At 38.7% G+C, this 23,853-nt stretch overlaps 2 protein-coding genes across 3 annotated transcripts; one reads left to right on the forward strand and one right to left on the reverse strand.

Annotated features, from left to right (window-relative positions):
* Window positions 1-670: 670 nt before the first annotated feature.
* Window positions 671-12,485, reverse strand: arhgef5 (Rho guanine nucleotide exchange factor (GEF) 5). Of its 2 annotated transcripts, none has more exons than XM_061717052.1 (15): window positions 11,978-12,485; window positions 7,771-11,508; window positions 7,075-7,120; window positions 6,809-6,858; window positions 5,741-6,123; window positions 4,701-4,861; window positions 4,374-4,526; window positions 4,104-4,233; window positions 3,939-4,013; window positions 3,752-3,841; window positions 3,326-3,468; window positions 3,037-3,180; window positions 2,873-2,943; window positions 1,443-1,547; window positions 671-1,317 (listed from the first exon to the last, which is right to left on the reverse strand). In XM_061717052.1, the coding sequence occupies exons 2-15, from the start codon at window positions 11,486-11,488 to the stop codon at window positions 1,175-1,177; spliced, it is 5,412 nt and encodes a 1,803-aa protein (XP_061573036.1). In that variant the 5' UTR covers window positions 11,489-11,508; window positions 11,978-12,485; the 3' UTR covers window positions 671-1,174. The 2 variants fall into 2 exon arrangements, with proteins under 2 accessions (XP_061573036.1, XP_061573037.1); XM_061717053.1 differs by having other exon boundaries at window positions 8,419-11,508; window positions 11,978-12,483.
* Window positions 12,486-16,813: 4,328 nt separating this feature from the next.
* On the forward strand, window positions 16,814-21,956 carry m6pr (mannose-6-phosphate receptor (cation dependent)). The gene is made up of 7 exons (XM_061718426.1): window positions 16,814-17,100; window positions 18,544-18,716; window positions 18,919-19,085; window positions 19,304-19,413; window positions 19,945-20,075; window positions 20,194-20,320; window positions 20,405-21,956. Exons 1-7 carry the CDS (start codon window positions 17,095-17,097, stop codon window positions 20,525-20,527), a joined length of 837 nt encoding a protein of 278 aa, XP_061574410.1. The 5' UTR covers window positions 16,814-17,094; the 3' UTR covers window positions 20,528-21,956.
* Window positions 21,957-23,853: the final 1,897 nt, after the last annotated feature.

Consider the following 23,853-nt stretch of genomic DNA (forward strand, 5'->3'; position numbering starts at 1 on the left):
TTTCCCAGTTCCCAGTCGGAATTTTCAACTGGAACGCCCCTCGAAGTGGGATTTCCCACTGGGAAAGTGGGAGGGTCTTCACCACCCCCGAGTTCACATTCCAAGATGGCTGCCCCGGTTGTAAACAGTAGAAGAGAGCTCTGTAAAAATTCGTAGCACTTCATTCTAGTTTTGGTCACACTAAATCAGTCGTATACAAGTATTGTTCGGCATATATATGCTGCTATACTGTAATATACATTTTTCATGTGGTATATGCAAATTACAATCTTGTTTTCCTACTTTGTAACTGGAACGCTGATAACTCGGCTATGACGTAATTCCCAGTTCCGACTTCCGAGGTAAATGGAACGCAGCATATAATTCGGGTTTAAACTGGAGGCGGATGGTAGTCAGCGGACTCCGCCCCGACTACAAGCCCACGGCGACGCCTCGGCCAGGCTACGTGCCGTGGCAGGCCTCTCCTTTTTCCTGAACTGTTCATATTGTTCTGTAAACAGCTCCAGCACACACGTACCAGAAATGTCCTGAAACTCCTACAAAATCTCGATTGTGACTGGCATGGTTACATATCCAGAACAAAAAAACGGATTAACTGACTAAGTATGTTGGCACATAGGAAAGTCAATGCATATCATATGATCAAATGTATTTTATTTCTTTAATCTAATTTCATTGAAATGTATTTATTGTATTAAGAACGCTCTGTACATCCTTTAATTGTCTTAAAGGCTACTCTTATGCATAAAGAGACCCATATGTGGAAAGAAACACTTGCATTATACACACATCCTTTAAGAGGTCATTATAAACAAAAAATCATTTTCCAAAAATAACATTTCTTTGGGAAATACAAGTTCATGTAAGTATTTTTTTTTTCTTTTGCTTAAACATTCCATTGATGCACTTTAGTACAACAGTCTTTTTAATCAATAACAGTCATAACAATGTTCTTTATTGCTCTCGCTGGTTTCAACTATCCATGCATTGGTCTGCAAAAACATATTATTCCACAGAGTGAAACTAACAAGACTCACTGAGATGCATTCTTGCAGTTTTTTTCTTTCACAGAAATGTCACTGATAATCCATTGTTTCCAGCAATTAAATGCATGCATCTGATAATCTTTTTTGTGCTGTATTCAGAACATCCCTCTGTTTTGTTCCATTCCTGCTCAAACAGTAGCTGTGGCTGTTGTCAGTTTGAGGGCATCTGACAGGTTGCGTTGTCTGACTCTGGAGCTGTTTATGGTCTCTAAATGGGACTTGGGCACCCATCCATAGTGTCGGTCAGACAGTCTGGTCCCCTCTACCCAAACTGGGAAAATGAGAGAATCCAACATAATAGAGATCAATGCAACTGTGTAGTTTTACAGTAAAACATTGCATAAATGAAAATTTTCTAAAAAAGGAACAATGGAAAATGTTGTAAAATTATCTTACGGTCGCTGCTTTCCTGGTGCACAAGAATAATATCAGCTTTCTCCAAGGACAGCTCATCTGGTTGCTGAGCAACATAGGCCCGGATACACTGCATCTGTGCAAAATCTGGACAGAAAATACAAAACTAAATTTAAAATGCATACAGAAAGAGAGTAACCATTAAAAAAAAACTTTATAAAGTTTCACAGAATGAAACAAAGACCATCTTTACATGGATTTTGCTTAATGCTGCGTGTTTGGACATTTTCTCTTCATAAACAGGACTTAATAGCATATGGTTGTCTCTATAAAATACTTCTTATGCCTTCAGTATGTTTTTTCTGCATATTAATACAAATGTGATACCATGCAATTCATATCCTTTTTTAACGCAGTCTAATCAGAACTACTGAATGCACTTATGCACAATGAAAAAAAAACAACCTTCAACATTAAATAACAAGTGCTTACTCAACAGAAAATAATACATTTTGCTTTTAGACTTGATTTGATTGTAATTACTTTGCACTTTCAACGGCAAACTAGTGTTGCATGATGGTAACTTAATTTATAAATCTGTCAGAGTGACTATTGGACACCACAGAATGAAACATCTATGCAAACACAGGTATAAATGCAACTACAAGGTTTTCAGTGGCTAAGGGCCCTGACGAAAGAATACATTGTGATGAAAACCTAACACAAGTTATTCCATGATGACACTGAATGCCATTCTCTTTACTGTGGAGGCAGCAAGTAAAAAGAGTTATTTTATCATGTTAGTGGGAATTTGGATGAGTTTTCTGCTCTGCCTGTTATCTCATTAAGTCTCACCTCACATGAAGATGCTACAGGTGTTGCACACTCTCCTTACCCAAATAGTTATAGGGTTATCAAGTCTGGCCCACTAAATCAAAGCCACAGATTCAATAACAGATTATTGGTGAGCTAAAATAGTTTTTTTCATGCAAAGAAAATATGTGTTGCATGCATATAATCCAGCATGACTGAATGCCATAGTAATGACCTGAAATAAAACAAAAGTGAAACAGTTTCTGTAACGATTACATTATATCGAATACTTGAATATCTCTTCCTACTTACGCCCTCCCTGCAGTGAGAGCAAGGCTGGGGACAAGCGATACAGACCAAACACTCTGAAAGATCAAAGTGCTTTTTTATGTAGAAATAAGGGCAGTGCACGCATATTGTCAGAAGTTTGATAATACAGTGTTCCTCTTTTGCGAAATATGTAATTGACGTGATAATATAATAATTATCAATATATAATAATGTTGAGGAATCTTGAAAACCAGTGTCTGAACACGTATCTGTCTGTTTAACAGTTTTGAGCTACTTTATCCCAAGATGATTATTTCCCAATCCATGACCAATAACCACAAAAAAACATGTTGCAACATTTGAACCAGGAAGAAAAAAAAAATCCTTACCTTGTGCAGCAGAAAAATCGATTTCAGGATGGGGCCTGGAGAGGGCTGATATCCAACGAAGCTTATCACTCCTGATGAGAACAGACAAAACAATGATGTATCTATTGCACCTTATATGACGTCACAGCCAACACAGGTATAGTTCTAGCAGCTCTGTTCCTTACTGTGTGTCAGTCCTCAGCAGCAGGGCTTTGTTCGACATGTGCAACCGGATCAGGTTCTTTTGTAGGGAGTGGAGTTTGACACGGCAATTCTCGACACGCATTTCTGATACAGGACAGTGGTCGATCACCGTAAACCGCCCCCCTCTGGAAATAGCAAGCAGCAAAAAGCACAAATGACTGTGATGAGCCCGCAGATATGAAGGAAACAAGATGCAGCAGTTATGAGAGATGTCAGTTAGCTGGTGATGTGTTACAATGATATCCCATGATGACATGGTTGTTAACTTACTCTTTTTGTAGCGACAGTAGCAAGTAGTCATTGAAGAGATGCAAATAAACATTTCTCTCGTTTTCCTTTAGTGAGAAATCCATGAGTTCAGTGACGGGACCTTCACGCACCAACCTCCGAGACTGACTGATCAGAGGAAGTGTCTGAAACAGAAAAATATCCAGAAAAAAACAAATCATGATAAAGTTGGCATGGTATTCTCCCTTGAAACTATATTACAATAATATAGACTTTATTCAATGTTTAATTTTTGCCAGGGGAAAGGACAGTCTTCAACTTCACGAAAAAATAAATGATGGGACACAGACAACTAAACAAAATAACAGAAAATCTACGAATAAAATGGTTAAATTATTAATAATAAATTGATTCCTTCACGTCTACTTACAGTTTGCCTGGAACAATTATTTTTTCTTTGAAACTCACCTTGCAATCATAGTCCACTTTGGCGCTGAGGGAGACCAGGGACTCTATGCTTTGCATCTGAGATATGCTCTCATTGCTCTCTTGAATCAGCTGGAGAAGAAATAACCAAAGATAAATAACATTTTTCAGAACAATTCATTGTAGCTATCCCATCTTTATATGCAGTGGACATAAGCGGTTACTCTACCTTCTCCAGAAGTCTTAAAGCTTTGACGGCCTGTGTTCCCTCCGCAGTACTAGGGGTGGTTTTCTTCACAATATTCTGGATACACAGAGTGTGTGAACCAGTTAAGGATCAGTGACACAATCTTGTAAACATCACTTTTTTGTTTCAAAGAGATTTCATACATACTTGGACCAGCAGCTTTATCCTTGTGATCCTTTGGAAGGGAAGCACGAGGAAAGAACGGAGAGGAAGTCTCTGACAGACAGGACTTCTCTCTAACTTCTCCACAATCTGCTTGAACCTTGGATTCACATTCCTGAAATAACAGGGGATTCCATCTTTTAAAATGTACCTTAAAAAGTACTTTTAAATGCATCTTTCACCTTTTCTGGAACTCTTACGAGATCTACTATCAATAAACAAGTTCTTCCAACAGGGAGTCACTTAATTACTCACATGAGTCTCTGGTAGGTGGCGTCCTGATAGGACTGATTGGTGAGGTAGGGTACATAGACCATTTTGAAGCGCTGGCATTGTCGAGCGATGATGTCACACACCGTAAACTGCATGACATCTGACTCTACACGCTCCTCCAGCTTGGATAAAAAACTGAAAGCAAAATCACACAGGACAGTTTTTTTCCCTACTGCTCAGTCCCACAGATATTTCACCAATAGAGCACAAACGGGTTTCACAAGCACTTGATCAGTGTTTCCTGTTAATGGATAACTGCCGCTATATGTAGAATTAGTCATGAATAAACACGTATCATATGTTTCAGACCTGTGGCTGATGGCACGGACGTCAGCCAAGCGGGAGAACAGCCAGTTCCTATCCTGAGAGGTCAACAGTGGCTTCAGCTGTTGGGACTTGACAAAGTATTCAACAACAATATCCAAACTCCGGCAGTACGAGGCCTCTGAGGTGACGACTTCAAATCTCACCTTAAGAGTTACAAAAAAGGAGAAGGAAAAAAAAAGATCATGAGCAAGTAAAAAGCAGTAAAATTACATCTAACAAGCTAATGTCTGACAGTTTGAAATTTCCAAGGGACATGATCTCACAAATCATGCTCCCGCTCTAACTTACATTTCCTTAAAAGTTTACAACAAAAGAACAACAACATGATAAGAGTATTAAATCCTTTGGCTGAAATAAAATGTTTAAAACACATAAGTAGGAGGGTTTTACTGCAATGTGGCAAGTCAGAATGTTTAACATGAATTTAGTTGTTTCACGTGTGAGGCAATAACTGTGAAAAGTTGAATCATTCAAGTTATGCCATTTCCCATCAATCACAGTCAAACAGAATAACAAGAAATAAACGGTTTATGGGAACTGAAGTTCACAATAGTATGGTCACTTTTTAGGGGAAAAACAAGTAAAGGGAGGTGAGTCACTAAAACTGTAATTTCTGAAAGTGCATGAATGCATTTCAGAGCGATCAAGAATAAACCTGACTGCGGTACGGGAATCATAACAAACATGAATGTTGTTGCCCTTAGGATTCTCCTGAACTTCTGTGAAGCAGGAATGTTTTTTCCAGTAATCTTCCAGAGATATATTAAGTGCAGATCTTCACACTGATTCTTAAGAATGAAAACCAAATCAAGATCTAATTCCTTCTCCTTCACACTTCAGGAAGAGAAGGTAAAACAGAGATAATAATCATTTATGTATATTAAGGAATATTTCACTGAGGTTTGGATGTTGTCCAGGATGCTTTACAAACATGTGAAAATCCAAGATTGTTGTCAGATAGTTCAGCCTAATATGAAATGGTAACCATAACCATGCATTCATATGTGCAGCAAGACAGCTACCTCCTGTAGACGCCTCTGGTCCTCTGTGAGCTCCTGCAGCTCCGTGCTGTTCCTGACACCAGGCAGGTCTCGCCACAGCGTGGATGAATTTGTGAGTGATATGGACAGACGTGGTGATGAGGGTCTGCCTTCATTCCGGGGGGGCTCTGGCAGACACAAGCTTTTGGCACTAGTAATGGAGTCTGATTTTGACAAGGAGTGAGGGTGCGGGACCGGAGGCAAGGGAGGAAGAGGTCTGCGGGCTGGAGGAGGCGAGGGAGTGGGAGAGGGGATGGGAGATGGGATGCTCTCACCACAGACCGAGAGTACATCGGAGCGAGATTGACGCAGGATTTCAGAGTTCTGTGCCGCCTCACTGTACTGCTGGTAGAGCTGTGCAGCATCTGGGGAAGGAAAAGAGGGGAGAAAAACAAAAAGGGAAGCAGAAGGGAAGAGGGGGTAAACAGGAAGCAAAGGAAATAAGATGGAGAAGAGTGTTAGCTACCGGGAGTTGTTTGCATTTAAACATTCTTTTCACACATACATGCCAGAATGCAAAGTCACAGCAGCAGCTGTTTCAGAGAAGCGACTGCTTGCAGAAACCTGTCTGTGGCTTGCACAGACTCACAGACGCACAGTTCAAACACATTTCTCGCAATAGCGTTGTAAATCATGAAGAACAGTTTTACATTCATTTGTGTATTCTACTGAATTTTGAGCTGGCATGAAGTGAGTTCCTGATAAACTGTAGCTGAGCTGGTATTTACACAGAAATGAATCACACACTGAGGGGAAATGCTCAAGTGTGTCATGATACTTTCCGTCTACAGCCAAGACTGATATGATCAGAAAATACGTCACCCACGAAGCCATTTCTGATCATTATTCCGTAAAATGTCACCAGCAGAAAACTTATAAAATGTTTTATGTGCAACAACACGTATTGAAAAAGAAAAAAACCAGAGAAAAGTTGATTAGCTTTGCTAAGCTTGTACAAAATATTTATAAAATAATACTTTTAATATTTAAGAAGAAAATACAAAAAACAAAAACAAAAGGGGGAAAGAGAGAGTGGACAACTGTACTCACTAAAAATTTTTGAATTCCTTTTCCGCCTCATAATTGTGTCCATAACATTCCTGCAGTCACGAGAAAAGATAAACACACGTGAGGAACACTTTTTAAAAATAATCTAACAGTTATGAATTGTTTTCATTTCAAGCAGAACTTTTGAAACAAACATTTGTCTCACAAGAGATACATTAAGATAAGCTTTAAGATATAAATCTTGAGAAATTTGCAAGATACTGGATTCAAATTAATTTCAAATGTGATTTTAAAGATGTTTCACTCACCTTAGGTCCGCATGTGACCAGCTTCTACTTCGATCCTCCTCATCGTCTGGGAAAAAAAAGTATTCATCCGTGGAAACGTTATACAGCAGCATCTTCCTTTTCAATAATAATAATAATAATAATAATAATAAAGAATAAATAAAAATAATAAATATATAAAAAGTAATAATTAAATAGTTCCTTAGTTAAATTAGTAAACAATATGAATAAATAAAAAAGATTATGCTTTCAAAACTCGTGCTCCTCTTGTTATGTCTCAAAACAGGATCTGCCCCAGCCTTTTAACTCACACTGGTTTTCCCTTTCTTTCCACACCTCTGCTAATTTCCACCCACTACCTGCCATCACAAAACTGTGACGCAATTTCCATTTGAGTTGATGCACCATGTTCAGATTGGTGCAGTGATAATGTAAAATAACTCTTGGCTGCGTTAGAGCATCAGATATGAAAAGAAGGCAAAGGGATTCTAATTTAAAAACATGATTTGACAGTGGTGTGATCAAAGTAGAAACAAATAAGTTATTTGGTGTTCATCATGGATTACACTAAAAGCATGTTTCTTATGTAAGTCTGATTCTACTCTTAAATTAATTAAGTTAAAAGGAGAGAAGAGAAGCAATTGTGCAGATATCTGAAAAAAGTTGATTGGTTTGTGCAGAGGTCCAGTGTTTCCAAGCCTGGTCTTCTGCTTTTACCTGTTGTAGAGAATACTCTGGCTCTGCGGTCTCTTCCAACACCTTCTTCTTCTTCTTCTTCTTCTTCCACCTCTATAAGCTCTTCGTTTCTTCTCTGAGTTGTTTTACGGATTCCCCTTCTTCGTAAGCGAGCTTTAGGACCCAAATCTCGAAAACTGATGGAACTCTTCAAAGTCACCGTTTTCCTGTCAGTTCCCTGCTCTCCTTCTCTGGCATCCAACTCAACTTCATCTACCAGTGCCCCCTCCCCCACGGCCCCCTCTTCAGGCTCCTCTCCCTGCATCTCTTCTTCACTTTGACCCATTTCGTCGTCCCCTTCCTGGCTCTTAACCTCCCTAGACGGAATGAGGTCAGACTCGCGGTCATAGCTAAGAATGGGGCAGCTTCTAGGTTTGTAAAGTGTCTTAGTGACACTTGAAAACATTTCCACTTCTTTCTCTCTGCTTAATTCTCTTTGTGTTTCTGTTAAACTAACCATATCTGTCTTTTCTAGCTGAGCTTGATCAGAAGGCTCAGTCGTTGGCTCCACTACGTGATCCCCCTTCTCTCCCGAGTTTATCAGTGTGTCAGCATGAGTGTATGTTGGTGTTACAACATGCATAGTTGTGACCTGGTCAGTATGCATGTCAGCTTGGTTTTGCCTCATACCTCTAAATTCCTCCAACAGGCATTCGTCCTCCATGTCTGGCTCTGAATGCTGCTTGTATTTTGTGAATGTGAACACAGGCAAATCTGCAGTCTCGTGATCAGCCTCCTCTTGTTGCTTGCGGCTCTCGGACTTGTTGACCCCTTGATCTTCGTGCGCCTCTGTAGTTGGTTCATCTGCTGTCTGTTCGTCCGAGTGTCCCAGGATCTCACGCAGCACACTTTTAGCCCATTTAAGGTGAGGGGCTTGGGAGTGCCGCTTGGGCACCTCAGACGTGCTCCATGCCTCGTTCATTCTGACCTTAATGGCCTCCACCTCCTCTGGACTCATTGCTGTAGTATTTATGTGATCCAGTAAAGATTCGATTTGCTCTAAATTGTCCTGAGAACAAACACCATCAGAAGGACTGACTGGAACAGGACAATTTGGTCCCCTTTCGCATCCAGCTACTCCTTGAATTGTTTCTCTCCATTCTTTGAGGAGTCTCTCGGTCTGCGAGTCTCTTTTCATTGCTCCCATTTCTGTGTGCGAAGGCTCCACTTTCGTCCTAATTCGCTCTGCAGGTTCTGGATGTTGAAGCTCTGAAGATGATCCGTATCGGAAATCCCCGTCATCAGTTTCTCCTAAGGTGAGCCGGTCCTCTTGTGGTGCATCACTTTCGGTGTTCTTGTTGTCGATAGCTGGCTGGTGATCATTTTTGTCCGATGTCACATGCACGTCTTCCTGAGATCTGTGCGTGTCATCATCACTATGGTTGTAGTGAGTTTCTAAATTTGAGTTACTTGTTTCTGCTCCTCCCTTCTGATCATCTTGTGACAGTAACATGTCACTGCCTTTTGATCGGGAAAGAGTTTGCCCAATCACACAGAAGACGTACTTTGACTTCTTTTCTCCTCCTTTTTCCTCTTCATCAGATTGTTCCTCTTTCTCAATTGTCCTTTCTTTTTCCCCCTCCTCATCTCCTACAGATCCCTTGAACCCAACAGGTGCGGGGTCCTCAGATGTATCTCCAACTTCCCAGGTTTCCCTGCAGTCCTTAAATTCCTCTTCATCACCCCTGTCATCTTCTCCACTGGACACCGTCACAAAACCGTCCTCTCCGGAAAAAATTCTGTCTCTGTCTTGCTTCCCGGCTTCACTTCCTCCTTCACTGTCAGAACATGCCCAGTAATGGCCCCCACCCTCTTCCTCTCTGACAGTTTCTTCAGTGTTATTTGTCACGTTCTCTCCCTCCGTATCCCTGTGCTGCCTTCCCTCTACCGCAACATCCCTTTCAGGCCAACGTTCCTTACCCTCCTTGTCCGACTCTCTCCAGACGTCACTCTCCTCATCTCCATCTACGCTTACTCCCTCTGCATCTTCCCTGTGCTCATCCCTTCCTTCAAACCTGTCTTTGTAGTTCCCAGGGTTCAAGTACCTTTCATCTGGTTCATCTTTTACTCTCCGGACCTCTCTCGCCCATTCACCCTGAGATTCCATGCTACTCTCTTCTTCACTCCTCCATTCTTTCTTCCCTGTATGTCTTTCTCTGTGTACAAATTCGTCTTTACTATTCTTGCCCTTCTGTGGTTCTAACCACATCCTTCTCTGCTCTGGCATATGGCTTGTCATTTCTGCTCTATCGCTCTCTACTCTCTCACTTCTTATTAGCTGCTTTTGTCTTCTCTCAGCAGTTCTCTCTGGATCCCTCCACCTTTCTTTTCCTCTTTCATTTTCACCAGCCCTCTCTCTCCTGGTGTCCCTCTCTTCATAGCGGTCCCCGTCTCTTCTATATCTAGTTTCACTGTTCACATCTCTGCTCCTCTCTTTGCTGCTTTGAACTTGTGCAGGGATCCTAGGAACGGAATTAGTTGGGGATCTACTGCTTCTGTCTACTGCATCATCCCGCCTCTCTTTTCTTTCCCTGTTTCTTCTCTCCTCTCTGTATCTATCATCGTCTCTCTTATCATCCCTTTCTCTCCATCTTTCCCCCTGTCTATCCGCTTGTCTTGCTGTTCTCCTGTCAACTTTATACATCTCTCTCTCTCTCTCTGCTTCCCGCCTCCGGGGTCTATCCACTTCTCTTTCCCTCTCTCTGTAATATAGCCTGTCTCGATTCTTCTCTCTGTCTGTTGCACTCCAGTTGTCCCCCTCACTTCTGCTGTGTTGATATACCGTCTCCTCCCTCTCTCTTTCTCTCATCACTTCTCTCTCATCAATGTCTCCTTCACTCCTGGCGTCCCTCCTCTCTCGTCTATTTTCCCTTACCTTCATATCAGTGTAGATCTCTCCATCTGTTCTTCTGTACGGGGAATACATTCTGGCTTCCCTTTCGTCCATGTCAGGTCTTGGCTTTTCTCTTTTTCTGGCTACATCTCTTTCTCTTGTGTCCCGCAAATTAACAGCTTCTCTTGTCCTGTCTTGAAACTCAGAACCAGGGGCATTATGTCTTTCCCTTTGCCGTGATCGCCCATCTTCTACATATCTTCCTCCAAAGTTTTTTTCCTCTTCCTTCCTTCCTCCCTTGATAAGGGTCTCATCCCTTTGTCTATCCCTGTGCTGTCTTTCTCTTTCCCACTGATAAGTCTCTTCTCTTTGTGGCTGATCTCTTTGCCTCTTTTCCCCCTTTTCTTCATCCTTCGTTCTCCTGTTAGCCATTGTGCCGTCTTTTCCCATTCTCGGAAATGTTTCACCTTTAATCCTCCCTGTCTTTACTTCTCGCTCAGCCCCTCTCTCCACGTTGGACAGCATTCTCACATTTTTACCTCTGTCATCTTCTTGCATCCTTCGTCTCTCCCTCCTTTCTCTTTCTCCCTCTCTGAACTGAGGAGCAAGAGCTCTGTCTTTTTCACAGTAACCCCCCACAGTGTCCATTTCTCTATATCTTGCTTTGTCTCTCATTTTCTCACTTTCGGTCTCTCTCCTCCAGTTTTCCTCTTGTTTGGTGTCTCTTTCCCGCTCTGTCGAGCCAGTCATTTTTGTCCTGGGATAGGGATCTGGGGAGATTTTTCCACCTGACTGAAGCTTATAGTCAGCTGGACTTAGGTTAGGTGTAGAATCAAAGGGGGCAGAGTTGGGTCTTTTGGTTCCCATCGTACCATTATCTGAAGAACCTAGAAGAAAATAACACTTGTCAGCACACTCAAGTCATTGTCAGGCATAAATACCTTTCTTGCATGTCATATTAAATGCAGTAAAATGTATAAACATACAAAAATATGTTGAATTTCCATCTATATTAAGCTGATTTTACCTTCACCCCTAAAACCAACAACAATCCAGCAATGTAGTCAGTCTATATTTTAACCTTCATTTTGCTGCAGTTTTACTGCTAAAATCTGTGTGACAGTGCCTTTTACAGTTAAAAAGAAAGCTACAGGGCAGAGAAAAGGTTACACCCTCCTGCATGTCTAAGAATGCAGCACAGACCTGCAAACTGCAGCATACCAAGAGAGGTCTTTTAGAAAGCAGAGGCCTGTGACACATGGGCAAGGTATGTAACATGTAAACTATAGAAAAGCCCGATCTGTGTTCAAAATAGATACGACTTACACACATACAGAAAATAATAAGGAAACTCACCTGAAGTTGTATCCCAGGGAGATTTGGTCCGTCCCCCCCTGCTCCAGTTCAGCTCAGAGACATGGGATTGCACAATGCTGAGAAATTCATTCCTTGTGTGAACATTGTCCGCATGACACACCAAATTTTTGGCCAAATAAATTTTAACTACCTTTTTCCCTTCGGTTCTTCAACTGTTGTGAAAAAGCTCATGTTTACGCACAAAACCTCCCTACTTTTTCCTCTTGCTGCCTCCTTCTGACTTTCCCAACCTCCCCTCCTTCCTCAAATTCCCAAACAAGTCTCAACAGATTGACACTTATCTTTCCCCTCCTCTTTCTCTCAGTCTTGTTCTCGCAATCACTGGTGCTGAACCAGGAGATCCATTAAAAGCAAACTCTTACGCATGTGTCCACTACTTCTGTCCCCTACTTTGCTCACGTGACTGCCCTGTGGACCCACTCTGAAAAAAAAAAACAAGGAGAGAAATTTGTCCTTTCTTTTGCCCCATTCTTCTCTCACGAAACACAGGAAGTGTACCTCCTTGGTGTGTCTCACTGATTGGTTGACACAGAGTGGCCGGGTGTGTCTGAACAACAAGCAGTCAAGGTAAGGGCTGTGATAACACAAGGATGGGAGGGGGAGGGGAGAAAGAAAGTGAAGACTGTAAGAATACACACAAGAGAAAAGCAGCAAAAGTCTATAAAAACTTCCCTTAATTCCTTTGAAAGGTAGTGTAGAAGGGAAAGAAAGGAAAAAACAAACTTTCTTATGATTGAAGAATCACAGATGAAGCAGTCACAGAGAAATAAAAGGCAAGGAGGAGTAGTGTACAAGGGTGATAGTGGATGATTTATTTAACAATGACTACTCAATAATGGTGATTAAGTACCCTGAAGGCCTGTGTTGAAAGAGTTGAACAGCTAAACTTTATTAGCACTGATCGATAAAAGCACCCATAAGATCAGGGTTATATTTCATTGTTCCCCTGTATTGTTGCTCTCCATTAATCCAGGCTTTGCTTCATGTTTTATACTATAATTCAACATAATCTTGATGATGGCCTCTGATTGCTTCATTTCTCGTATATGAGTTAATCAGGTACATCCTCCTAGCTTATCAAAAGTGAACCCAACCTTTATGATGGTTGTCCACAGATCGTCATTTTTATGGGCATGAGCAAGACAAGTTCATGATGCTATTGGATTCCACTATATTTTTAAACCTTTTTTATTTTTGTATTACTTTGTCCACTCTGTTCGTATCAGTAAGGAATTTTACCTTTATCTTATTTACTTTGGCTTTTATGAAGAATAGCAAAATGCAGACAGCAAAATGTGCAATTTTTCTGAAAGTGTTAATATTCCACATACCAGTCAGTGCTGATAGCCCCTAATGTGTCTGAAGTCTGAGTATCAATCATCATGCACCTCAGACAGGCTAGAATTTCTTCAATCAACAATCATTAGCTAACTTCCATTTCCTTCTAAATTCAGTCATGTAATATAATTAATGGTTTAATAAATAGAAATTATGTAAAGGAATGTTGGATGAATTTGAATAATTTTGGAGTACTCAAAGAGAGATGGACTGGAGAAAGTGGTGCATGAAAACTGAACAAAATGTGTGAATGAAAGCCAAGACATTGTGAATGTTTGGCATCCAACAATCAGAAATGAAGGCATGATTATCAGCCTTAATGTTGTTATTTCAAAAGAATACAGTAGTAGTTTACCCACTTGATGCATGAGTGGAAGAGTGGGGCATTGTTTTAGGCACATCAGGTTGATTGAAATCCAAATACTTTGATTGATATTGATAAGGTTGAGGCACAAGGTAGAGACAACCGTCTACAAAACAAGCTTTGTGTTCAGCCTTGATGAGGGACTCCAAAATTGCTGATGCAGTTGGAAACAGTATACCGAACACATCAGACTTTACTTTCTGATGCTGCTTGTTTAAGTTAAGTTTAATCACATACACATATTGGAAAGTCATGCTTTTTCCGGGTGCTTGAATTATTCAAACTTCAACTAATGCAGTGTAACACAACGCACATGTTGGATTTGGAGATAATTCTTGGGCTTCAGGAAAGCTCAGTCTGCTGCCCCCACATGAAAACAAACTTTACCGGATTTGATGTTCCTGATATGAAAGACATTTCTTGATAGATGAAATCTCCTGTTTATTTTTAATTTTGCATGAAGAAATATTCTTAAATATTGAGCTCTCAAGCTGATTGGCTCCCATGTTAATTTGTATGTGTCAAAAGAATCTGGTATGCTCTTTTTACACTTATTCATGTTAAGGACCCTTTCCTTGTTAATCCAATCACCTGTGAGATTTTGTCACATGACTGCCCTACACCTGTTTTTTTCACAAATGTTTTGCAAATGTACATCAAAAATCTCAAAAACATACAAAACAACCTGAGATGTGTGCTATCTTAGGTTGCATGGCAGTACAGTTATTTATCTTTCCTCTGCAGTAGAAAAACCAGAAATCATAGTAGACAATATTCACTCTCATTCACACAGATTTGCTGTGCGAAATAGTGAAATTAAGTGTTAAAACAATGACAATTGTGCAGTGTGGTCAAATTAGAAAAGCAGATCAGATGTTGCATCATGAGATACAACACCACACACACACAGACACAGACAAGGTGGTGTGTATCAGTTTCCCCAGTGGGTCTTACAGCCAGCACACTCCAATATCAGAGAATTAGGAAGTTCCTAGAACAAGGGGTAGGCTACTACATACTACATACCCTGAGTTGTTTATAAGGTCAAAATGTTATGGCCTTTTTCAAAAGTTGGCATTGTTCCTTTTTAAAGGAGACCTATTATGGCATCTAATACCTATTTTAATCAGGCCTTGTATGTCTTAAAAACAAGCTTTTGATTTTTTTTGCTAAATAAATTAGAAATTAAGCCTCTGAGGAATTTCTTTAGCATCCCAGTCTCTAACCTCATTATCTATGCAGGATTCTGAGTGGGCAGGTATGATAATGAGGCACTGTGCTGATTGGTTGCCTGAATGACGCGATACACCGCTATGAAAAATGGCGGAAACTCCGGTCAGCGGAGTTAGTTGTGGGCGTGGTTTCACGCATCGGAGGCCAACCTATGTAAATCGCATTTTCGTTAAGTAACGACGGGAGCAGAATCTGAATGGCTCGTAGAAGCCACATCACACTGGATGGCTCATCAGGGCGGCTGTACAGACACTGCAGAAATTTGGTTGCTTTCCTCCTTCTCTGAGTTGGCAAGCTGAGGGGAGACCACTTTATATATGTTAAAGGAAGAAAAAACGTGTTTTTCATAACATGTCCCCTTTAAGGTTGTAAAGCTGAATGTGGAATTTGCTCAATGTAAAAGTACAAGGAAACATATGTGACTCTGCATACGATGAACTGAGAACATGAATAAATTAATGAAAATTACATGAGATTAACAATCTCAAGGCACTCTGAAACTAAAATAAAAAACATCCAGGGGACTTAAACTCGTGACTTAAACAATGTTTTGACAATGAAGGTTGAATGTCCTATTAATCCTTTTCCCATCTTGTGTATAATTATAACCCCCCTCTAAATATACTCTATTAGATAAATGTCGTTGTACAGGTCTTAACAGACCTGTAGTGGTGGACAGTAACGGAGTAAATTTACTTGAGTACTGTACTTAAGTACATATCCAGAAGATTTGTACTTTACTTGAGTATTAGATTTCTTTGGTACTTATTACTCTTACTTGAATACATTTCCAAGACAAATATTTTTACTTTTACTCGAGTAAATTTCTAGGAAGGCTGAAAAGTACTCGTTACTTTCAGGTCTGCTCTTTTTTCTTCTTCCCTAAAATCCTATTGGACACAAGCTGTTTTTGTCAAAGGAGGAGACCTATCACAGTGCATGCTCTCCACTGGGATGTACGTAAAGCGGAAATACGTCAAGCCTCCTCAAAACGATACCGCCAAAGTAGCCTGCGTTTGTCAACACAGAGCTGCAACAAGTCAAGACAGAGCCGCAACAATGGCTACGCCTGCGTCAGGAGAAGAAAGACAATCCGCTGAGTTGTCTGAGTCTGATAATGAGCCGGACTCGGAGCAGGGACTTTCACAAAATCCTTGGCCGTATCTTAACTCAATGTTTGAGTTCGACCGAGTAAAAAACGAGGGCACAGTTTTTTGTAAAGCAGTGGTCTTTGAGGGGGATCCAGACTTAGTTGGATGGTGCAGGTTCATTTTGTTTCAGTTCATGATTGTTAATAAACTCTGCATCATCTGCTGTCCTCTTATAATCCCATTCATTTGATTTGTTTTTGGTGTTTCTGCAGGTTTTATATAACATTGTGGTTCTAAAAGCAGCACATCAGTGCAGCTGGTTTCAAAGAGTTAATTCTCAGAAACAAGAGTTAAAAGATCCTTAAATTAATTTAGAAAAAATATAGTAATTTACTGATGTGGAAAATAAGAAATTTACTCTTACTCTTACTTTTACTTAAAGTAAATTTAAAAGCATTTACTTTTGAATACTTAAGTACCTTTAAAAGCAAGTACTTTTCTACTCTTACTCGAGTAATATTTTGACTGAGCTACTTTTACTTGTAACGGAGTAAATTTTGACCAGTAGTATTTGTACTCTTACTCAAGTACTGGGGTCGAGTACTCTGTCCACCTCTGCCTGTAGCCGGCGTCAGCTGATGCGGACCGGGTTCCAGGTCCGTGTCCCTGGTCAGCTGACGCGGGTGTGTGTGTGTGTGTGTGTGTGAACTCAGCTCTCCTCCCATTGGTCGCGCTCCCGTTGTACGGTCACGTGGTCCCACACGGTTAGTTTCACTTCCGTACTCCGCTACTGTCATTAGCTCGTTAGCTTCCTCATGATACTTCTCACATCTCCAGAGAAAGACACTTAATTATTTTGTTTTTATAACAAAATAACAACGTTTATTTATATCTCCTTTCTCCATGCGGATTTTGTCTGCATCATTGTACAGTCTTTTTTTTTTTTAATGGTGATCAGGTCGACCAGGAAGCGATGATAGCGTGAGGAGCCTCATTACAAGTTAAACTGTCATCTTTTGATAAAAACCTTTACGAAGACCGACGCTGTAGTTTACAGTTTTGAAAAAGACATGGAGGTAGGTGTACAATGATGGCAAACGTTTGAACATGTCAGGGGGTTACTTCATAACTGTCTCTAGACGACAACTTGTTTGCTGGTTTGGAGCAGGGAAGAGCAGACATGATGCATGTGCACTTCATAAATGCTACATCCTTCCAACTTCATTTCCAGTCACATGATGCGCTTTTACACGCTGTTTCTGTTTCTATAACCTAAAAGACAGTAAAAAAAAACAACTGTTTTTCCATGTTTATATGAATGGATTGTTATTTTTTTCTATTGTTTTTATTTTTGCTTTGCTTTTCTTTTTTTTTATATATATATCTTTTTATTTCACAATAATTTTCACAATTCACATTTTCACATGCATGATTTCTATTATACCCACATTCATACCCTCCCCATAATCACCCTAGGGGAAAAAAAAACAAAAACATACATTAAAGGAGAACAAAATTAAATAAATATTTAAAAAAAATAAATAAATAAAAAAATATATAATGGCAGCAACAGCGATATCAAACTATATATATATATCCATACATACATACAAACATACATACATAAGGCACAAGTTCGAAAATAAAGATACTCATTGGTCCCCTTTGGAAAAATTATCCAGTTTTGAGAATAATGGGAACCAAAATTCTTGAAAAATATGAGCACGGTTGTATTTTTCTAAAGTTAATTTTTCCAGTGGTAAAAAAACTGAAATTTGATCCAAAAAAAACTTGAAAGTTGGAGGGGAATCATCTTTCCAAAGTAAAAGTATGCATTTCTTAGCGAAGTATGTGATCATAATTAATATATTGCTTTGCTTTTCTGATCAAAAAGCAACAACGTTTCAATTTAAAAAAACGTAACTGAGTAAATATCTCAAATATCTTTTATACGGAAGTATATTCAGATCCTATAATAAACAAATATTTGTTCTTTTAGGAACAATGACTCAAATTATTCATGTTGCTTACGAATTATCTGTCACATAACTCATTTATTACACATATATTAATTTAGTTGTGAAATGGATAGCTTCAATATTTGACCAACCTGCTTGGGTTGTACCCTTCATATGGGTTTTGTTGGTCCAAAAGCTGAACACACAGCACAGATATGCAGATGTTTTTCTGCATGCTACCAGTGATCCTGAAGCCATGATCTTGTCAAGACTTATACTCTCTCTTTGCACCGTGAGTGAAGTTGGGATAGGTAGGGATAGCTATCATATACATAGACCTAAATAATGTAAACAGAAATTAACAGTATGAACAGTTCCTTGACTCAAAAAACGTAATTATTGTCGTATCATTACATTTATTTCAAATACATGATAATTATATACAGTATAGTATGTATGTGTGTGTGTATATATAGCAAATAATTATATTTGAGAATTGGCTTTCTTCTTTTCTTTTTTCTTTTTTTGGACCATTTAAATTGTGTTAAACATTTGTTCCAGGTTTTCCATATTCCCAGACGAGGGTCCATGTTGATGTGGGCCATGGCGATTCAGCTGATCCTGTGTAGGATCAGTGTATTTGCCACTGACAGCACAACAGCCTGCAAACTCATCTCTGAGTCTAAGTCAGAAAGAAGTATCCTCAATAAACTAGAGCCACTCGCCCACAAGAAGTAAGAATGACTCAGTTGTGTAGTACTCGTGTGCTGCTTTTTTTCCTATTCTTTTAAGATAACCCCCTAGTGAGCAATAATCCGAGTTTAGTGAACATTTACTCAAAGCTTGAAAGAGAGATTGTGACTCATTGATCAATGTTGTTCTGTTTTTACTATTCCACTATTGTGTGTTAATTATAATTTGTTCTCATGTTGACAGCATTACAGCGGATGTCACAAATGGAGATGACAGTTACACATATGTGTTCCAGTTGTGTGGGGATGCTGATGGTATTCATTTAGCTGGCGTTATTCAAAAGGACAAAAAAGCAGAGAAGAAACCAACAGTTATTGGCCGGTATAATGCTACACAGGCCATTGGAGGAAGTAAGTATCTGCAAAATATGAGAATTTTCCCCTTATTTCCCCAGACTTTGCTACAATTTACCATTTGCAGTATGAGAGTGAATTTCACCTCTCTTTAAAGTGGGATTTGGGCAAAAAAGTGTTGCACACTCTGAGCATTATAAGTATTGAGCTTTACAGGTGTTAAATGATCTTTAGATCAATGTTGTGACTGCTTTGATATTTGTCTGCCCTTTTAGGTGACTGGGTGATGTTGATCTATGGAAGTGGTGATACATATGATGCCCACTGCTCCCAGGAAACAAGGAAAGCTATTATTATGATCTCTTGCAACAGGAATACAGATATGGTAAAAAAATAAAAATAAAAACTACATTGCAGATATTTTCAAGATCACCAGAGTTGTATTCAAAAAGTGTTAGACTTACTGGTAGAAAAAAAAAAAAACGAAAGAGTTAGATTACTGGTGCGCGTTGCATCAGGTCTGTGGAGATTCATGGGGATGAAATGTAATCCAGGGAAAATTCCCTGAGTGATGTTCCCATGACTTTTCAGGATCGGACAACAAAATCCCAGGCGTGTAATACAGTGGTACATAAGAGTACAATACAACATCTACCATGTGGTTACATGTTTTTTAACATCATGTTGGTATAAAATTTAAATCACGGTAAACTTTTTTTTTTTTTGCATTTTGTTTTCACAAAACTCGTATTAACTTAAAATGAATGAGAGTACATGTTATGCATGATGTTAATGAAGGTTGACGCATGATCAAATTCACCTCCCATCGTTCAAAAATGTTGTCTCTCACAATCTTTTTGTGAAATTTTATCATGTGCTACCTTTTATTTACTTTCCATCTCTGTCTTGATCCAAGGGTCCACTGGAAGTTGTTCTGGAGGACAGGGAAAGGACCCGCGACTGTTTTTACCTGTTTGAGCTGGACTCCAGTGCCGTGTGTCCAGTCATCGTGTCCCATATTAGCAGTGGCTCCATAATACTCATCATGTGTGTAAAGACAGTCTGTTATGACACAAAAGCTGTTCCTCTCAAACCAAACCATAAGATACAATAACAGAACTATAATCCTAAACCCCTTGTTTTTTTTGTTTTTTTCTCCCTACAGCGTTTTCTGTCTTGTGACCGTTTACCTCGTTGGAGGTTTCCTCTACCAGCGGCTGATTGTTGGAGCCAAAGGGATGGAGCAATTTCCTAATTATGCTTTTTGGGTGGAAGTTGGGAACCTGACAGCGGTAGGCATAATCAAATTGATAAATAAGTCAAATATGACCCTTGTCATTTTTAAACTCACGGTAAAATTGATCTCCTCTTTACAGGATGGGTGTGACTTTGTGTGCCGGTCAAAGAATCGAGATGAAGCTCCAGCCTACAGGGGACTGAGCACTGATGCTTTAGAGGAACAGCCAGAAGAAAGAGATGACCACTTACTACCTATGTGACCTCAGTATGTCAGAAAGAGAGCCAAAATTTTCACTTTGTTACATAAATTACTCTTTGACAGTTTGAGATACTGGTACACACGTCTGTTTTGTTTGTCTGGCTTAAGTAACTCCCTCTTGGCACTTTCATAATAATCTAGATTTCAGCCGGAGGCAAAAAATAGTTTGATAAGAAAGAGGTGCTGTTACTTGTTGGCAGACAGACTTGTCGTCTTCTCCTTTTACGCATTTCATTTAGCTGTTTTGCCTTGACCAAATGAATAAATCTCCCAAGATGAAGAGTCTACTACGGAAATCTGGCAGAATAGGGAGAAACTTTAAAATGATGAAAATGGTGGTATTATTGTTTTTTTTTATTATTTTTTTTGTGTGTGATTTTTTTTTTTTTCTACTTAGCTGTTAATTGGGTGTGGCAAGTGTTGTTTTTTTTGTTTTTTTTTATCATAAGGTAATGCTTGCTGCAGGTTACATAACACACAAGTATTTTGCTTCAGTAATTTGTGTTCGATGAGTTTCTTTTATTTTGACAGATAATATGTGAATGTAAATGTTTAATTCTAAGTACAGTGACAGTACTTACAGCCTTTTCTGCATTTGTTGAAATCACTGCAAATCCAATGCCTCAGTGAGATAAGTTTTTTTGTGGGATAATGTTCTTTCTCCCAAATTATGAATAAAATCTTAATTTCCCAGATACCGGTAAAAAGTCACTAACCCTGACAGGTGTGACGATCTTATCTCTTAAAATGTTGAGGCAATTAAGCAGCTCTGTCATAGTTGCGTAGAGTTTACGTACATCTTAGTCTCACACTGCAATACTTAAGCATTCATAGATAAATAAAAACAAAGAAACACTTTTTGGCAATGAATAGCTGAGTATATAAACACTTGCCTGGCTGCCTTCAGTGTAATATCAACCCAGATACTGAAAATAACCCAATACATACCAACTTTATTTACTGTGGACTCCTGTCAGACCAAATATTCTGCCTGCTTTATTGTGTCTATAATAAAGCACAGGGTGTGACAATGAAAGTATCTCCTCCTGTATTGATGTGATATAGTTGTAAAAACATTACAGTTTTGGTGATACCGATAAGATTTGTAGAATTTTTACAGAAATCAAAACATTATTGCTGCTATGGACTAGATTCAACTTTTTGAATTTGATAGAAAAAACGTTCAGTTTCACTGTACTCTGTATGGTTCATTTAAAGCAGTTTTTCCTATATTTTTCCTGTTTATTTTGTCTAATATATGTTGACATTTCTTTGCTAAGTTCAGCGAACGTCTCTTTTTGTGGAAAATATTCAGTGCAGACGGCTGCAGGCGTCGCTGAGGTTGATTTACTTTTGCAGTGCTTTTGGCTCAAAATTGATTACAAGTCATGGACCTGTTTGTTTTCTGACTCTATTAAAGAAAACTGTAAAACCAATTAATGTCTTTCCATTGTAGCAGCGAACCTAAAATACATATCCTAGTGCAGTTACTTCTGGAGATAAGAAAAGATTTAAATTCCAGCAAAATATCAAACTTGGTATTTCTTACGGTCTGTGTCATCTGCATTACCTGCTCCTTGCTGTTTTTACTTCCAGATATAGAGGTTCAGTGTGTAATATTGAAAATGTGACATTAACAGTTCACATTCTTATACTTCAGGGTTTCGGTGATGGAAAAATACCCCCAAATAAATGCCTAAACATACAAGGAGGCCACTAAAGGATAATGAGTACCACATTATTTTGAAGAGTAGTAATAAGTAATTTTATATAAAGTCATTGATCACCACATTCCAATACTGCTTCACAGTGTTTCGGATACCACTTGATGGCATGACAACATTCGTTTTTTTTGTAAATTGTTATTTTTTTTCAAACGTTTTAAAGGCCTTTTAGCATTTATAGTGCATATTATTGTGAAAGGATTCATGAATTATTGCTAGAAAAGCCCTGTTTTATGTACATTACAAAAATAGCTCGTCTAGAAATTAGGTTGATATTCCACCATGTGTCAATGATCTTATTTTAAGCAAAATATCTTTCTCAGTGGGGTAAGAAAAAATTTCTTGACTAGAATTTATGAAACTACCAAAATGGTCTAGTCTTTTAATGTTCTTGAAACAAGGCTTGTTTTGCTTTCTTAGAAATGAGTCATTGCAGTGCACGTGATACTTGATCCTTCAGATGAGAGATACCATGATCTTCATCTGTATTTGGGCTAGGCTGTTCCTAGGAAAACTGATGCCAGTTACACTAACCTGAGGCTGTACCACACACGAAGGAAGGCATTTGTCGGCTCTGCTGTGATACACTGCCGTTCTCTGGCCAACAACTCATTTCAAATGGACAGAAAGACCATAGATACATGTTTTCTGGTCAGATGAGTCTCTTTTCTTTCTTTGTGTCTGTAGTTAGTTCGTTAGTAACCATCTACATATCTTAAAGTTCCTTTATAGTCCATAATCTCTGTTAACTGAGTTTTGATGAGTAGATTAAAGTATAGACAGGACTGTCTATACAACAACTTTGCATTCCACTCACATTAATTATACCATTTATTTTGCAGAAACTCTGCTTTGTCAAAGTATATAAAAACAAACTAATCTAAGAGGCTGCCCGAAGAGCTCTAAAATGCCAAGTAACGGAAAGAAAACCTGATAATTAAATCCAACATTTCTTCTACATTCAAAGTAACACTGCATATTTTTCTAAGTCATACTAGCTGTGATTTATTTTTATTTTTTTTAATATCTTTTTATTTCACAATAATTTTCACAATTCACATTTTCACATGCATGATTTCTATTATACCCGCATTCCTACCCTCCCCATAATTACCCTAGGGAAAGAAAAAAAACATACATTAAGGGAGAACAAAATTAAATAAATATTTAAAAAAAATAAAAAAAAAAAAATAAAAAAAATATAATGGCAGCAACAGCGATATCAAACTATATATATATATATATATATATATATATATATATATATATATATATATATATATATATATATATATATATATATATATATATATATATATATATATATATATATATATATATATATATCCATACATACATACAAACATACATACATATAAGGCACAAGTTCGAAAATAAAGATACTCATTAGTCCCCTTTGGAAAAATTATCCAGTTTTGAGAATAATGGGAACCAAAATTCTTGAAAAATATGAGCACAGTTGTATTTTTCTAAAGTAAATTTTTCCAATGGTAAAAAAACTGAAATTTGATTAAAAAAAAACTTGAAAGTTGTGATCATAATTAATATCCTGCTTTTTTTCCGGTCTAACTGAAGATCCAGT

The sequence above is a fragment of the Cololabis saira genome, chromosome 3, assembly GCF_033807715.1.
Source record: "Cololabis saira isolate AMF1-May2022 chromosome 3, fColSai1.1, whole genome shotgun sequence".
Lineage (NCBI taxonomy): Eukaryota > Metazoa > Chordata > Actinopteri > Beloniformes > Belonidae > Cololabis > Cololabis saira.

Excerpts from the sequence above, each read along its gene's own strand:
- arhgef5 (XM_061717052.1), bottom strand. The coding sequence starts at position 11,488 with ATGGGAACCAAAAGACCCAACTCTGCCCCCTTTGATTCTACACCTAAC. Across the intron at positions 6,124-6,808 it reads AAGGAATTCAAAAATTTTTA|ATGCTGCACAGCTCTACCAG; the intron begins GTGAGTACAGTT and ends TTCCTTCCCCAG. Across the intron at positions 1,548-2,872 it reads CGATTTTTCTGCTGCACAAG|ATTTTGCACAGATGCAGTGT; the intron begins GTAAGGATTTTT and ends TTTTCTGTCCAG.
- m6pr (XM_061718426.1), top strand. Across the intron at positions 18,717-18,918 it reads GAGCCACTCGCCCACAAGAA|CATTACAGCGGATGTCACAA; the intron begins GTAAGAATGACT and ends TCATGTTGACAG. Across the intron at positions 19,086-19,303 it reads TACACAGGCCATTGGAGGAA|GTGACTGGGTGATGTTGATC; the intron begins GTAAGTATCTGC and ends CTGCCCTTTTAG.